General features: G+C 41.1%; 2 protein-coding genes and 1 long non-coding RNA gene across 3 annotated transcripts; 1 reads left to right on the forward strand and 2 right to left on the reverse strand.

Annotated features, from left to right (window-relative positions):
- Positions 1 to 31: 31 nt before the first annotated feature.
- On the reverse strand, positions 32 to 3,098 carry LOC113125175 (uncharacterized). The gene is made up of 3 exons (XR_003295118.1): positions 2,480 to 3,098; positions 1,446 to 1,510; positions 32 to 235 (listed from the first exon to the last, which is right to left on the reverse strand). It is a non-coding gene; the product is annotated as an uncharacterized LOC113125175 (long non-coding RNA).
- Positions 3,099 to 9,409: 6,311 nt separating this feature from the next.
- Positions 9,410 to 13,575, forward strand: xaf1 (XIAP associated factor 1). Its single transcript, XM_026299105.1, has 7 exons — positions 9,410 to 9,568; positions 10,112 to 10,247; positions 10,322 to 10,378; positions 11,839 to 12,046; positions 12,125 to 12,198; positions 12,828 to 13,046; positions 13,133 to 13,575. The coding sequence occupies exons 1-7, from the start codon at positions 9,531 to 9,533 to the stop codon at positions 13,163 to 13,165; spliced, it is 765 nt and encodes a 254-aa protein (XP_026154890.1). The 5' UTR covers positions 9,410 to 9,530; the 3' UTR covers positions 13,166 to 13,575.
- Positions 13,576 to 13,984: 409 nt separating this feature from the next.
- Positions 13,985 to 17,561, reverse strand: tekt1 (tektin 1). Its single transcript, XM_026299104.1, has 8 exons — positions 17,475 to 17,561; positions 16,521 to 16,709; positions 16,203 to 16,368; positions 15,577 to 15,705; positions 15,280 to 15,426; positions 14,868 to 15,093; positions 14,529 to 14,725; positions 13,985 to 14,212 (listed from the first exon to the last, which is right to left on the reverse strand). Exons 1-8 carry the CDS (start codon positions 17,482 to 17,484, stop codon positions 14,053 to 14,055), a joined length of 1,224 nt encoding a protein of 407 aa, XP_026154889.1. The 5' UTR covers positions 17,485 to 17,561; the 3' UTR covers positions 13,985 to 14,052.
- Between the last annotated feature and the right edge of the window lie 65 nt (positions 17,562 to 17,626).

The raw sequence follows: 17,626 nt of genomic DNA on the forward strand, positions 1-17,626 counted from the left end.
GAGAGGAGCCAGCTGAGGTGGCTCGGGCATCTGTACCAGATGCCTCCTGGGGAGGTGTTCCGGGCATGTCCCACCGGGAGGAGACCCTGGGGAAGACTCAGGACATGCTGGAGGGACTATGTCTCTTGGCTGGCCTGGGAACGCGTCAGTGTCCCACCGGATGAGCTGAAGGAAGTGTCCAGGGAAAAGGAAGTCTGGGCATCCCTGCTTAGGCTACTGCCCCTGCAATCTGGCCCTGGATAAGCGGAAGAAGATGGATGGATGGATGGATGGATGGATGGATGGATATCATGCATTTCAAATACTAGTCTTTCACTCTCTCCTTACTTTTTGTTCCATTTTTAACTCGACAATGGAGTATTTCATTGCTGTGAAAATTCAGCAAAAAATGTGCATATTCATATTCATTCATTCATCCAAATGTGCATATAGAGTTCATAGAACCTGTGTTTAAACAGTAGCTAAAAACATAAAAGTAATAAGTAATAAATAAAATAAATTTGATCTTTTCTCAGAAACACTACAACATATGGGAAGAACCAGTTTAAAGAAAGAAAAGAAATAATTAAGTTGCTTAAACAACTTTTAATCACAAATGTCAAATATTCTCTCGTTTCAGGCTCTCAAAGGTGAGAAGGTTTTGTAGAATCTGTTGCATTTCTCCATCTTATTTCAATTTAAACTGAATGTCTTTGTTTGGGTTTTGAACTGTTGTTTGGACAAATCAAGCAACAACTTTGTTTTTGAAAAAAATGTGACTGATGTTTTCACCGTTTTCCAGTTGTAGCCTTAGCCCACTACTGATTCAGAATGATAGGATGTCTTTTTTAAACGAATCCTTCCCTTTTAGCAGCTTTTGGAGTAAAGCTTCAGCGCAGCTATAATATTAGGTCAATGAGAGAGGACCTAACCACACCATGCCTCCTGGTTAACCAAAAAAATCTGAATCAGTGTTAAACTGGACAGGCCTCAAGTGAAATATACAAGGCTGCTTTATACCTGCTGATACTCTTAACATGTCTGTTCTCTGAGCTGGTGACAGTGGTGCTCAAGCTGTTTGCCTCTCTCTTTTTCTTCCTCCAGCTGGTGCCAAGTAGTTTGAGACCCAGCAGTACACCCTGGGAGGTCAGATACACCAAGTTTGCTGCTGTTTACACAAGCTCATTACTCTGTGAGCTCTCTTAGGTTGTACTGGTCTCCTCTCCATCTCCATCACTCTCTCCAGCTGTGCAACCCGCTGGGGAAGCACCATCTGAGATTTGATTGCTTCAACAGGGCAAGCGGACTCCTGCCTCATCTGCGCTTTCAGCTGACCATTAGAAATGTTTGAAATGGAAAGGTTCCTTTTCATTTAGTGAGCACTAACACGATTACTAATATACATTACTTGGGAATGAAGAAAAAGATATAGAATGGCTAAGTAATAAGAAGAATTAGCCACTCACCTCCTTGAGTTTTTGACTTATAATTTGACAGTCTTCAGCTCGGCAGCAGCCAAAGCCACATCCATCTGAGCAAAAAACAAATGTTGATATTAACAGCCCATATGCACCGACCACTACAGCATTCACTAATTCACCTAAAGTGCATTGCTTTGGGGTTTTTACCAATTTAAGATATTTGCTCCAAAAATCATTGAGCAACAAAAACTGAAAAGAAAAATGTGAAGAAAACAGAAGATAAAAAACCTTTATTTGGCCCACAGTGGGGAAATTGCATTGTTTCAACAGCAAAGTACAAGTACACAGCAGAGTGCCAGAAGTAGCAAAGATGTGAGACAAATAAGAAAATATATTAAAAAAAGAAAAAAAGTGGCTATGGGTATGTACTTTTGTGAACTGCAAATATTCTGGAAATTTTGTTGCTAACTTTCTAGAATAGAATAGAATAGAATAGAATAGAATAGCTCTTCATTGTCATTGCTTTGAACAACGAAAGACTGTTCACAAGGTTAATAGCCAAATACAAATAATAAATAAATAAAAGACAAGAAGACAAGAAGAGAGATATAACTTTCTGATAATTATCTCCCTTTCAATGTCTGTTAATTTCTCTGGCCATAGACCTGGGTCATTGGTTAGATAATCTGTGTTCTCATCTCCCTCATCACCAAACTCTCAACACTGTCTCTTTTCTTCAGCTAGACTTTTGTTGTCTTGACTGTACTGCCTATTTCCATCTTGTCACTGCTTCTGTCCTTGACCTGATCTTCCTGCCCTGCACTTTTCTCCAATGTGAAACCATGAGAAGGCCCTGGGTCTGGACTAGGCAATATGTTTCAACATACTAATAAAATAAGTCTGTCAATCTTAAGACTGTAAATTAAGAGAACTACACCATATACATTACATAAGCAACTTACAAATCTTTTCTGCACACATATATCATGAGCTATTAAACACTGATACCATTTACATCATAAAACTAAACATGATAAAATTTGATACATTTAAACAACAATATGTTTTCTAAAGCTCACCTTCTTTAAATATCCCAGTCACCTCCTCCTCTCCGTCTCAGATCTTCTTCACTCGAGGCATGAGTGGTTACAGTGTTTGTTTCTGACACAGAAGGGAGAGTTTATAGTTAAAGGAATAACTTATACAAGAACAAGGAAATTATCATTATCATTATCATTATGTGAATTATAAGTTTCACACACTAGCACACACAAACAGCGACAGGACTACTGAACTCGAGAAAAATCTGTTCTATTTGTGAATGAATCATTCAGGCTAATTTTTCTCCAATTCATTGAAACGAACCAACTCAAATGATTCACTCACAAATCAGACGTTAGTACAACACTTAGTCATAAGTTCACCCGTTATAATTAAAGCAGATTTACATGATTACAGCGGAAATTACGATCAATTCCTCACAGAAAACTGTTCCAGTGCTGCAGAAACCTTGAATATACATCATTAAAGCAGTTTTATCTTTGCCTGGTGATTTTTCATCTTTTTACGAATGCTGCTCCATCACTATTGTTCGATTGCATGGAAATATTGTTACAACTTCCGGTGGATAAACATTGGGTTGAGTAACAGAGAATTTCTATTTTATGTTACTTGAAACAGCAGTCTGTGAAGTGCTGTATTTCTGACTAACCCACGAATGTCTTAAGGGGAAACACATGCTCTTGGCACAGAGGGGTGCTTTCATTAAAGCCTGCGTCCTAATAGATTATTGTGCAAAGAGGCAATTTAAAAACTAAAATACCAAATATCATATGCCAAAGTATGGGGTCCTGCTGGGCCCCCTGTGTGACCATTGCCCTTAGAATCATCCTAATCCTCCCCCGTCGGCACCCCTGCTAGTCACTGGTCTCAATTACTGTTCAGCTCTAGAGGGCCGCTAATCCTTTTATCTACAATCAATAAAGCAATAGCAGACAGATCAGCTTCAGGGGTCATAAAAGACTCTAGACCAGTTGTGGGAACTGGTGAACAGCTAGAATCCTTTGAATGGTCATCCGTTAAGGTAGCACCCTCAGAAAGCTGTGGCTTGTCAGAGGTTGGCTTAATCTGAGGAGACACAGTTGGAACATCGCCCCCAGACTCAAGAACAGCAGTTTCTGGCGGAACATCAAGGCCAGTAACATCAAGCTGATCACCATCCTCCACGTTTGTCACACAGCCCACTGCTGAAGGTAACTCGGACACTCACACCCACGTCCAAAACTCCGTCGGGTTTGGACAGGCATCAGTGTCTGCTGACCTCTCGGCACTGAGGTCTAATGAATTTGATGCTGAGGTTGACCACAACCTCTTCCTGGTTGTCAGTGTCAGACTCAGGCTCCTTGATTAGAATGGAGTCGTTTGGGAAATCCATAGATACATAAATAGTTGTTCCACAGCTGATGTTCAGGTAACCCTGAACCATTCCTGAGTTATGCTGCTATAGGCCTAGACTGCCCGAGGACCATCTGTGCACTGAGCTCCCCTACCCTAACCCTGCCCTCCTTTCCCTTCCCCTCTCCTCCCTCCTCACATGTATATTCCACCATTGAATGTCACTAACTTTGTGCTCTCTCTCTCTCTGTCCTCTCTCTCTCTCTCTGTACCTTCTGCAGGTGTCCCTGGTCCTGGAGCTGTATATTGCTGATGTACAGTTACTGGCCCCACCAACCTGCAGTGTCTATTTGTTGTTTATTGTTGCTGTTGCTGTTCTTTTCTCTCTCCTCTATCCACTCACCCCAACTGGGCGAGGCAGATGGCCGCCCAAACTGAGCCTGGTTGTGCTGGAGTTTTTCCTCTCCACTGTCGCCAAGTGCTTGCTTGTTGATCTGGTGCCCCAAATTATTAAGATGGTTTATGATATTCATAATTCTTAAACCAGACATAATAAACCTTCATGTTCAATACATATATATATTTAAATTTGCTACAAAAGCTTCTGTAGGCTACAAACCTGTAACATCTTCCAAAGGTTACACAGACCCACTATTATATATTTTATCAAGTGGCTGAGCCATGTTAGAATTATCTGTTATGAAGAAAACTTGTACAATATATATATTTTTTTGTTTGTTTGTTGACAGTATTACCCAGACAATGACATTTGTGACTAGTAGCCAAACAGACTTGTGGTCTATCTCTGTAGCAATAGTTAAACAGTGTCTGTCTTGGCACACAGGAAGAAACGCTCTGATACAGTATAAACCATATTTACATGCTTTGACTTTAACATTGGCGTATAAAACGTGCTATTGACAATGAAAGTGCACAGTGTCAAGTATTCACATTACCTCAGCACCCGATGTCACCGCCCCGCCTCCCCGCCAGTCAGCAAGACGACACGACTCAAACGGCCAACTACTGGCGTCTTCTCCACGCCCCCTTTTCCCCCCAACCACGTTAATCATCGGAGACTCAATTATAAGGAATGTACGCTTTTTCAACGCCACTACTCACTGTCTCCCTGGAGCTACGACCTCTGACATCTTGGCCATGCTTCCTGGATTACTGCCAACACTTCCATCTTCCATCTCTAGAGTGATTGTTCATATTGGAACTTGTGACACGTCACTCCACCGGTCTGAACTGACTAAAAAGGATTTTATCTCTCTCCTCCACCTCCTAAGCAACTGTGGTAAGACTATTTTCATGTCTGGTCCCATCCCCACGTTTGGAAGAGGCTCTGGCCGCTTCAGTAGAATCCTCAGTCTCAACACTTGGATCAAGTCTGTCTCCCTGTCCTACAATCTCCAATTCATCGACAACTTCAACCTCTTCTGGAACCGACCTGCCTTCTTTGCAGGAGATGGTCTGCATCCTAACCGCCTGGGCTCCCATATACTTTCCACCAACATTCAACATGCAGTTCACTGTACCCCACACACTAACACTGGACAATCTGTCCATTCTGTCCCACATGCCTGACTATCTGACTCCATACTACCAATCCCCTCCATCTGGTCATCCTCCCGACCTCAGCCTAGAAAATCAGGTATACGCCAGATCAACCACTCTGTACTAGCTAACATCCCCAGAAACATGGACTCGACACCTTTCCACAACACTCATTTTGGGCTTCTTAACGTTCGCTCCCTCTCTCAAAAAGCATCCCTCATCTTTGACATTATTCTTAAACACAATCTCGACATCCTGTGCTTAACTGAAACCTGGCAGCAGCCCAACGACTTCACTGAACTTAATCAATCTATTCCTCCTGGCTTCACATATCTCACCCATCCACGCCTCTCGGGACGCGGTGGCGGCCTCGCCATACTGTACAACCTTAAATACAAAATATCCATCCACCCCACTATCACCTTCCAGTCCTTTGAAGCTCTCATAGCACGTATTCATGGTCACACACCAACCTTCTTGGCCACTATCTACCGCCCACCAAAACCTAACCCGACCTTCTTGGACGAACTGTCTGACCTCTTAGCTGACCTCATCTCTCTGTCAGCCAACATAATTCTTCTTGGTGATTTTAACATCCACTTCGACAATCCCAACAACACCGCTACAAAAGACCTAATTTCCTGTCTGGACAGCTTTGGGCTCCAACAATACATCACCTCCCCAACACATTCTCTAGGCCACACCCTCGACTTAGTCTGCTGCTCTGGCGTCACAGTTCAGTCATGTTCTACCCTCGACACCTTCTTCTCCGACCACAAACTAGTCTGCTTTAACTCCAAACTACCTCTCTTCAAAACCCACCTCTCCCGCACCATCACCTTCCGTAACTTAAAGAACATCGACCTCCCCTCCTTCACTGCTGCTCTCAACAACCTTTCATGTACTAATTACACACCGTCCCTCTCCAACATGTTATCCAATTTCAACTGTGAGCTACGAAATCTACTCAACACCTTCGCCCCACTCAAAACTAGATCTGTATCCTTTACGCACTCTGCTCCATGGTACACACCCGAACTCCGCCTCCTCAAAACCCAAGCCCGCCGCCTTGAACGTCTCTTCAAAAAAACCGGTTCATCCACCCACAAGGACTTATACCTAAACCACATACTGAAGTACAAGCAAACCATTACTCAAACAAAATCTGACTTCTATGCCTCGCTTATTGTATCCGCCTCTGGCTCCACGCGTTCCCTCTTCTCCACTGTCAAAAATTTATTGGGCCCTCCCGATACTCCTCTCTTCCCTTCACTCTCCACCACCTTGTGCAATAACTTCCTGGATTTCTTCTCATCAAAAATCGAAAATATACACCAGCAATTTCCCCCCATCTGTGACACTGCTAACTGCCTCCACTGTACCCTTCCCTCTCTACCAGTATCCTCCCTGCTTTCGAGTTTTATCATTCCACCCACCACGGTTATCTCTTCCCTGATCCTCAAATCCAAACCCTCAACCTGCAAACTTGACCCCCTACCAACCAATCTCGTCAAGCTCTGTCTCCCCTCTCTCCTTCCTCATCTTACCCACATTATTCACACTTCCCTCAGTTCTGGCATCGTACCCCCATCACTCAAGACAGCCATCATCTCACCAATTCTAAAAAAACCTGGTCTCGATCCTGCCGACCTTAACAACTTCCGCCCTATCTCCAATCTCCCGTTCCTCTCCAAAATCCTGGAAAAAGTTGTTCACCACCAGGTCCATACCCACCTTTCCGCCAATAGCCTATACGAACACTTTCAATCTGGTTTCCGCCAACTTCACAGCACTGAAACTGCCCTGGTCAAAATCACCAACGACCTCCTAGTAGCCGCAGACTCTGGCCTTGTCTCCATCCTCATCCTCCTTGACCTAACTGCAGCTTTTGACACCATCTCACACAATATTCTCCTCCATCGCCTTGCTTCCATCGGCATAGCCGGCTCGGTCCTCTCATGGTTCACCTCCTACCTATCTGACCGCACCCAGTCCGTCCATCTCCAGAACTTCCACTCCCAGCCCTCTACTGTCAGTTGTGGCGTGCCTCAGGGCTCTGTCCTGGGGCCCCTCCTCTTTATTATTTATCTCCTTCCTCTCGGAAATATCCTTAGGCAACATAACATCAATTTCCACTGTTATGCAGACGACACCCAGCTCTACCTCTCTGCTCCCATCTTCTACCCTCCCCCCTCCCTCCCTCCTTACCTGCTTACATAATATCAAATCCTGGTTCACCCATAACTTTTTGAAACTCAACCCTGACAAAACTGAAATTCTCCTCGTGGGCACCAGATCCACCCTTTCTAAAACCAGCACCTTCTCCATTCAAATTGACAACAATACTGTCCTCCCCTCCCCCCAAGTTAAAAGCCTGGGTGTCATCCTAGACGGTACTCTCTCCTTCACTCAGCATATCAATACCACTACCCGGTCGGCCTACTCCCATCTCCGTAACATAAACCGCATCCGTTCCTCACTCACCACCGATAGCACGGCAATACTCATTAACGCCTTTGTCACCTCTCGTTTGGATTACTGTAACTCACTCCTCACTGGTCTACCTCTCAAATCACTTCGCAAACTTCAACTTGTCCAGAACTCTGCTGCCCGAATCATCACCAGAACTCCATTCTCACATCATATTACCCCTGTCCTTAAACAACTTCACTGGCTCCCTGTGTCCTTCCGTATAAACTATAAAATCCTCCTTCTCACCTACAAAGCCCTCCACTCTATTGCCCCACCATACATCACTGAACTACTTCATATCTATTCTCCGCCTCGTCCTCTCCGCTCCTCCAGTTCCACTCTCCTCTGCACCCCTACAGCGCGCCTGGCCACCATGGGCGCTAGATCCTTCAGCCACACTGCGCCCCGCCTTTGGAACATTCTCCCTCATCGCATCCGGTCGTCTCCGGACTTATCAACTTTTAAATCATCACTCAAAACATATCTGTTCCGTATAGCGTTTTCCACCTAACTCTCTTAACTTCTCAAAGCAGCCCGTGATGTCCTACCACCCTCTGCCTATTTCATATTGTCTCATACTGTTTCATATTTGTTGTTCTGTCATCTGGGTTTCTGTATTTCAATTTACTTGTACTGTACTTCGCCCACTTCCTAGATAATCCACGCTTTTGCCTTTACATTCTCTCCCGCCGTTTATGTATTCTTGTTACTGTTGTTTTAATGCACTCTATGTACATCATGCTGTATGCTTCCTTTTCTATCTGTAAGGTGACCTTGAGACTTTGAAAGGCGCCATGAAATAAAATGTATTATTATTATTATTATTATTATTACACACTGAAATGCATTATGAACAGCCCATTGTTGTTACTTAGCTAGTTACAAATTAGACAATGCAGCACGTTTTTAAACAAATAACAGACATGTTGCACATACCACTGACTAACAGCAGTAAAAGCTAATGTTGCTACTTACATTAACTTGCACTTGGCTTCCAGTATCTACATTTGTTAATCATCTCTTTACAACTGACAGATGAATAAATAGCCTACATTAAAACATGTAACTAGCCACACCAAATTGGAAAACCATCCATTATCAATGCATATTGTGTGTCTTTGACCAAAAACGACTGTCCTCCTGTTATATCTAAAAAAAAGTCGTAAACAATAGTAAAAAAAATAATAAAATAGACTTTTAAAGAAAAAAAATAGAATCGAATATACAGAAAATATAGGAAACAAGGTGACCAGTGAGATAAAAGATATAAGATATAAAGAATAAAGCGGCATTTGCATATGAATGCAGTGGGTGGTGTATGATAGCATAAATATGTATGTGTTATAGTCCCTATAAAGTTCAGATGTGCATGTAGTTATTCATTTCTTATTTATAATTCTTTCAAAAGGTTCTCTAATAAAATAAAAATATTGGCTGTTCACAATCAAACCCACAGTAATCTAAAATTATGAAATCACCATAAATATATTTATTTATTGTCTAAATATGTATGCATATTTAGACCGTTTGCGCCACCCTGTGGTAGACGCATAGTATAACGAGTGTTTGTGGAACATTAGTTTTACTTTCTGTTTTAGTGAACTGAGACCTGTACCACACCATAACAGAGACAGAACTTGCTAAGTCACACTCTTCACTTTAATCTTCTGCTGCCACTGGGTCATAATTCAGGAATTTCTGTACATGGATAAACAGGAGGCAACACGCACTTGCGGCCAATGGTGAGTGTTAACTTTCCTGTCAGCCTTTTTTATTTCTTTTTTACTCGAGTACATGCCGAACTACATTTCTCACAAAGACACAGCTCATCATAGCCGTACTTTGAACATATTTTTGTTACTATAATTTGGACAACAAACGTCACACGAGGCAGGGAGCGCCAGGACAAAGTCCTGTTAGGGGAAATTAATTGGAAAGCAGTGTGTAGCCCCACAAGTGTTAACTACGTACTGTTTTAAAGGAGTTTCCCTTATGTGTTCCAGGAAGGGGAGCTTAGTTTACTTTTGCTTGTTAGAAGCAGCACAGATTTAACCTCAATGGGCAAATATGTAGATACAGACTGTAGTTTTAAAGGGCTATGGATCCAACACAATTCACTTTCATTCTTCAACATTACCTATTTATCCTTATTTTGTTGATAGTTCATTCCTGTCTTGTGGCAGCTCTAACATGTTTAAATATATTGTGATAAAATTATACTTTATTCCACAATCATTTTACCAAAGTCTCTCTAATAGACATATGACAGTCTCTCACTTTTTAAGCTGCAGAGAGGTTGCCGAGGCCAACTTTGCTCTACACGAAACCCACTGCCAGCGCTTCTTATGTCTCTGTCCTGACTGTGATGAAGCAGTTCCCAAAGAGCAACTGAACCAGCACAAAAAGGAGCAGCATACCCTGGTATGTAAATGAACACATACACAAACACTACATGCTGGTGTATTCTCTGTAAGTTTACATCAGTCTGTTCGCAGGTGAGATGCTCCAATTGCAACCAGAAGATGGAGCGTCGTCACCTGTTGGACCATGAGGTGAGCCCAGTGGTACTGCTGCTGTCCTTTGCCTGGACATAAGGTGTTGCATCATACTATATAGAAAATATCATTCATGTACTCCATATTAGTATTTGTTGTGTTGTTTTTTTTAGGTAATTTTGTAATGTAAGTATTTTTTATTTTACTTTGCCCTTTATTATGTCCCTCACACTGGTGGTTAAAAAAGACAAACAATTAACCAATAATAATGAAAATAATTATGTCATCTTAGGTTGGAAACAACGTTTTACCCCAGAAACTGTCACAAAAAAGGGATACAGACATGATTTGAAAACTGAAGGGGTCTACCACAGGGAGGTTGTAAAGAAAGACAGATCTTGTTGCATTATGGGAAATGTATAATACAGTTTTGCTATCTGCACTGAAACTAGTTTCTCTTTTCATTAGCAACAAATCCCAGAATAAACCAAATACAATTCTTCAGGTTTAACCCATAAGTTTATTCTTCTCAAAGAGGAAACGTATGTGAAAGAACAACACTGACTGGGTGGTTCCGGTGGCTTTATTCACAAAAGTTTCTACTGTCACCTTTTTGTAAGGAACTGAGAGAACTCTTAGACATGTTCTGTTAATGCTAATGCAATGACTCACATTACCTCCAGCACATAACTCACTGAGCAGATACTACTGACTTAGTCTGGGGGACACACTAGACGAGATGCCCGATTTGCCCCCTCCAGTGATTGTGGGGACGTGGCTCGACTCCAGGTTGGTCGCGACCGATTATTTGTCAACACAATTCTCAAGTGTGTCGTGTCACCACGATAATTTTACTGCTCCTGATCGGTTCGGAGCCTCTAAGCCTGAGTCCAGACCGGGGAAGCTCCAACGCAATAACCCCCAATAGCCGATGACAGCGAGCAGCCCGGAAAACGTCACCAACCGGATGTCTTGTACCTTTGATAGCAAATCAAAACAAAACCAGCACCAAAAAGCACAATGAAGACATGCTTATTGAATTTATGCCAACAATACGAGTGTCTCTTTTGACGTATTGTGCAAGACTTAACGTTACCACAATAGAGCCGACAAAAAACAAGGCGTGCTTCACGAAGTTACGTTTGATATCGCGAGTGTCATGTCTGGACTCACCAGTGAAATCGTTACTATAAACGGCAGGTGTGTGGTCTCCCGGTCTTGTTGAATCCTCTAGTGTGTGCGTTCAAAAGATTGTAATATTAAAAATCAGCTGAAACTGTCCTTATTTCTGTGATCTCCCACGTCCAGTGTGTCTCCAGCATTAGGACATATCTGCATTCCCTCTAAATGCTCTCAGACTTGGGAGCATTTAGTTTCAACGCTTGAGGGCTTTGTGGACGGCTACAGTACAATTAGCTTTAGGATGATTAATGAACACGACCCCTTGTTAAAGTTTTAATACCATATATGCCCAGTGACACCTGTTTATCCTGACGCTGTTTTGATCTGTGTCCCAGTCTGATGAGTGTGTGGAACGTCTGCAGACCTGTCAGTTCTGTGAGCTGCAGCTGCGGTGGAAGGACCTGGACGAGCACTGTGTGGTCTGCGGTAGTCGCACCACGCTCTGCAAAGACTGCGGCCACTATGTCAAACTGAGGGATCAGCAGGACCATGACCTCACCTGCAATAGTCTTCCACAAGATACCGACAGTCCACTGAATAAGAGTAAGAGGACGCAGTAGTCAGCAAAAATGTCAAACCCCAAGAATACTATGTTTCTGATGGGCCATATCCATTCTCTAGACACAGCAAAAATGACAGTGAATGGTAACAGCTCTATGCCATCATTTCCAGCAGAGGATATACAAAAGCATGAGGTATGAATATTTTCTTTTACACATCATTTCCTCAAGTTCAGTTATGTGAAGCATTAAAAAAAAGCATTGGCAGTTAATAACCTAAAGGGTTCAACAACACAAATAAAAAACTTAATTTCTTTCCATTATGGTTTGTTTGGGGTTAAGTATTATAGTAGCCTGTATTGTTCAGTGAAACAATTTTTGTATTAGATACATTTTATGGTCAATTTGTTTTTCTCCTGAATGTTGATATCTCTTCCAAACAGTATTAATGCTTTACATTAAACTGGACTATGGATCCTTTGCTAAATAGCAGCCACTGTGCAGAGGAAAGTAACAATCGTGAAATAATTACTATTCAACAACAGATTTGTATTTAAAATGCCAATATATTGTAACAGCAGCATAATAATCATAAAATACGCAAATAACCACTATAAGTTCCAATTCATATGAGACCAAGGCTGTGGCATGAGGTACGTATTGAGCAAAAGTGCAATTGACAGCTTATGGATGTATTTGAGATATGATATGTAATTTCTCCGCTCAAAGGTATGACAGTGTGGCCTTAGGTTCAAGTTAAGTTCTGTACAGCTTTTTCTAGCATGCAGTCATTAAACTAAAACCTCTGTATGTCCACACACCAGCTGCAGTGTAACTCAGACCAAGAGGTTCAGACAGATGAAGAAGAGGAGGAGAGTGATTTCTCTGGGTGGGCGCCCACTCCTCAGCTGATCAGCACCTTTAAGTCAACCTCCCTGTCACACAAATCCAATATTAGTTATAATGGAGGAGATCCAAACCAGATCAGCACATGTCCCCATTGTCATCTAGCCCTGCCCCTCATCACACTACGCTGGCATGAGGTAAGATTCCTGCATCTCACCGGATTTGTTTAAGCATACTATAATTACTAATAAGTTCTTTTCATAAGCGTTTTTTTCTCTTTCAGGTGAAGTGCCAAAGGTACATTCTCTTGAAATAGAGTGAACACCTCAAAAGGGATGTGATGATTCTGAGATTTTTTTAAATATAATTTTTGTTATTGGCCTACGTTAAATTTTAGGTTTTAATGTACCAATGAAAGTTTACATTAGTGTTTCTTAGGTTTAGCAATCTTTAGTTTTTAGTGAAGAAAGTGATTCAGCATATGATAAACTTAACTTTGTCTTATGTATCTTACAGCTGCAGTACTAAATAATGCAGTGCTGACACTGTTCAAACCAGTGACTATAATGTTTTAATAATGACACTGTAATGATGCTGAACAACTTTCAGTGTCTTATATTAAAATGAATCAGATGTTCAACGTATCCATATAAATGGCTTACATGTCAAAATCTATTCTTTTCTGTCACTTATATTTCAATAAATAGCAACATATTGGTGAAGCACGTTCCTGAGACATACTGACATATATCAGTCAAGCAAGAGTTTGTTTAATGTAATGTAATGTTTTGCTATTTAAGGGTATATCATGCAACTGTGTGGAATTTAACTTAAAAAAATAGAATTTATATTATTGAATTAGGTAGATGGATTAGATGGAACTAAAGGAAGACAGATAAAACATAAAAATAAAATGATTCAAAGTGTTTGTATTTGTATGTGTATTTTTTTTTTATGAGCAGGTGAGACAAATTCACTGGACTAGAACAAAAAAAAAAATCATTACTGAGAATTTGCCAGATAGCAAAAAATGTAGTCATACAACTCTCAGAACGAAGACCTTAGTACTGCAGAAAAATATTTGAAACCCTTTTTAGATCATATGAAAAGAGAAAGATTCACACAAAGTATAATGTAAATTTTGTATAATTGTATTTTAAAAGAAATACTAGGTATATCTAGACCTTTGCTGTTGCTGACTTCTCAGAAGTTTTGTATGATAATGGGCTCTCTGTGCTGGGTGCAGAGGACCTCATCAATATAGAGAGAGTTTGCCTTCATCTCGATGTTTTCCTGCAGCTCCAGCTGGCAGCGAACCAAAGCCCTCTGCTCCTCTTCTGATTGGGCCATGGCCTCATGCAGTCTGACAGTACAGAGATAAATAGACATCATATGATGATTTGTCATAAAAGGTTATTTTTCTAAACAGTGCATCTGCCAGTATGGTAAGAACAGTGATAAACAGAAACACAATTGTTGACATTTTTATTATCATAATATTTCATTTTTTCCTGTTAGTTGTATCTGTAGTCTAGATTTATTGGTTATAACCTATGTAAATGAGCAACTATAATAGCTGTGTGTCCTCAGAGGTATTGTTAAATTTTGACTGTACTACTTTAAAATGCATTTATTGGCATTGTCTGCTCACAGCAGAGGCAAGTGTGTTATGGCCTTACTTAGTGATGTGAGCGGTGAGCTGGTGCACCTCAGCAAGAAGCTGGGACTGAGCTTGATCATAGCATTGTTCTTTGGAAGGCCTCTGGCGGCGCAAATCCAGGCGGTTCTGGGCCAAACTCAGGAAATGTTCATTCTCTGTTATGGCTACTTGGAGATCCTCTCTGATCCTCTGCTGGTTGGCTAACTCAGACAGATTCTAGAGGAGATAAAGGTATCACAGTAATATGCATACCAAATCAAATCTACTCTCTTACTTTAAACTTAACATCTACCTCTGATTGCCTGACTTTTCATGTCCTTTTCTCTGTCAAAAATAACCACACAATAATCTGCCCAACCTTGGCCAGTTGGTCCTCCATCTGGCTCTTAGCAGATTTAATTTTCTGGACATTCATCTGAAAGGCTGCTGTTGTGGCCTGGACCTGCTTCTGCATGTCAGCAACTGTCTGCTCCAGGATGGACTCCACCAGGGCCCGTAGGGACACAGAGTTGGTCTTCTGCTGCTCTGCTTTGGCTATGTTGATGTCTGAGATGTTTTCCCACTGCTTTGGAGTCACTTCCAAGCTGAGATAGGGAAAGTTTTAATAACTTACTGGAACTAACAACATTCATTTTTTGCATGTTTCCACTGTGTGGAACTGTTAAATAGAATATAACAAATCTCTTAGGCATGGTTAGGCATACACTGACAATTATTTCAAATCATCCAAAACTTTTGAATGTCAGAAGGTTAAGAATTTAATAGTTCACCTTGGCAGAACAGCATTTGTATTTTTGGACTTCTGCAGGTTTTTGATGGAGTGTGTGGTCATTAAGGCACAGGAGTTGTCGATACACTGAGCCTCAAATTTTTCCTTCAAATCCTGCTCTAAATGGTATTTGGCAGATCGGTTCAGTCTGGAACACAAAGCAATGTGTTTTGTCTTCGTTTTACTGGCATCTATAGCCAGTGAGTCGATTATTCTGTCAGGTTTTACAACAGTAACTATTAGACAATACAAAAGGTCAGCATACTTCTATGAAGCCCTTTATGAACTCTTTTCTTACCGTATCTGTTCAGTGATCTGCTCTAGTACACGCTGCAGGAGGGAAGCCACCCCCTCAATAACCTCCCTCTCCTTCAGCAGCTCTCTGTCCACCACATCATGCAGCCTCTCAGAAGGGAAACGTTTCATTCTGTTGGCAATAGAACACACGAATTGCACTTCCTAATTCATCTGACCATCTTACTGATGCTGCACTTTTCACAAAAAATGTGTTGTGGATTTATGTCTGCCTGTGTCCAGCATTACTTTTATCAATTTCATTTGACCTGCCGTTGTATTATTGGGTCTAAACATAAAGACTATGTACATTTTTTATAAAAATATAACAGTGAGTTGACTCCGCACTAAGCCATGCAATTATATCTGTGTTTTACAAGTCAAAATATCTGCAATAAATAGGTTTATTGAATCGATGGATGTGACAATAGGATGATGGATGTGACAGAAATAAGGCCTATACATTCAATTAACATTAAAAGACATTTTAGACTGATTTAGTCAGCAAAAGATTGCTACCAATTCTTTAAGAAATATCAGATGCAAAGCAAGTTTCTAGTGTTAAGTAGCAAAACACTGTATAATACATTTTTCATCGGGCTATTCAAGATCTTAATTTTCCAGCCCCACCTCTCCTCCAGACAGAGAGTGGTGACTCTAAGAGGCTCTTCGCAGGCTTCCAGCACCTTTGCCACTCTGTTCTGTAAGGCTATGAGGACATCAATCTCCATAGTTATCACCTCCAACTTCAGCTCCAACTCCTTTTTCAGAAACTGGATGTCTCTGACTCGCAGATCTAAAAATCATAAGAAATACCATTATTGTCCATCTCTGCAGTCTTTGAAAATTCATGCTGAACCAGCCAACCTGAATTTCCCCATGGGGATTAACAAAGTTTATCTTATCTATCTACTGCAATGTATGAATGAATGTCTGATGCCCTCTTACCTAGTCGTTTGTTGTCATCATCTTGCATGCGTTTGCATGCTTTACCAGTTTCCAGGATCAGCCTGGTGCATTCTGCCCTGAACAGCTCAGAGCGGTTCAGCAGAACCTCAATATTGACTAAATTAGGCCCACCACTCTGCTGGGGACTGTGGTCCTGGACAGACATTGCCCTCTGCTGGTAGTTCAACACTGACAGTATAAGAAGGCAGGAGGAACATTAAAAAAAAAGAAAATGAGAAGAAATGTGCCTGCCCATTGTGAAAGAGAACAGACAATAGTTCAAAAAAATAGAGGAACGTGAATATGACTCTATTCAAGTTTACCTGGAAACCCACTGATCATTGATGCTAGAAACAAATAGGAACACATCCTATGTAGATGTAACTACTGAATCAAAAAAGCCGTGGACAATACTGACAAATGACTGGTATGATAGTATTCCTGAAACATTAGGGTTGTTTTTGTTGTGTGATTAAAGCCTGTTGAATAATGTATTAAAAGAAGGCAAACCACGGTTAAGTCACAGCTAAAAAGCCCCGTTATCTCAAAATACTGAACACTGGGGCTGATTTGGAAACATCTAGCTAGTTAACTAGCTAACTAGCTAAACATATGTTTATGCCATAATAAGTTAAATAAACAATGTCATTAATGTACATATCTCACATGTTCCTATTTTACAGTACAGTTATATTACGATTTATTTATTATTTATCCCAATACCTACGCGCTTCATTTGAAATGAGACAGACTGCAAAGCTACAATTAAAAAAAAATGTCCTTAAAAGTTTTACTCTTGTAAAAACCTTGTGCTGTAGTTACAGCACGGTAAGTCGCTAGTTAAGCGCTGGCTAGTGCTAATTAATTACCCCATTTTAAGTCAAAGTTAATTAACTAAGCTAACCAATTAACGCTATTTCAGTGTGACGCTAATATCATTGTCTTTGACTGTACCTTGTTCCATGTGGTTGAAAATAAACCAAATGTGGCTGAAAGTTTTCAATGTCCTCAGCTCCTTTTACAAAACAAACGGTCACCATGGCAACGGAAAACATGGTAGACACGGCCTGAGTTTCTTTCTGGAGACGTCATTGTGTTGTTATTTT

This window comes from Mastacembelus armatus, chromosome 13, assembly GCF_900324485.2.
Source record: "Mastacembelus armatus chromosome 13, fMasArm1.2, whole genome shotgun sequence".
Taxonomy (NCBI): Eukaryota; Metazoa; Chordata; class Actinopteri; order Synbranchiformes; family Mastacembelidae; genus Mastacembelus; species Mastacembelus armatus.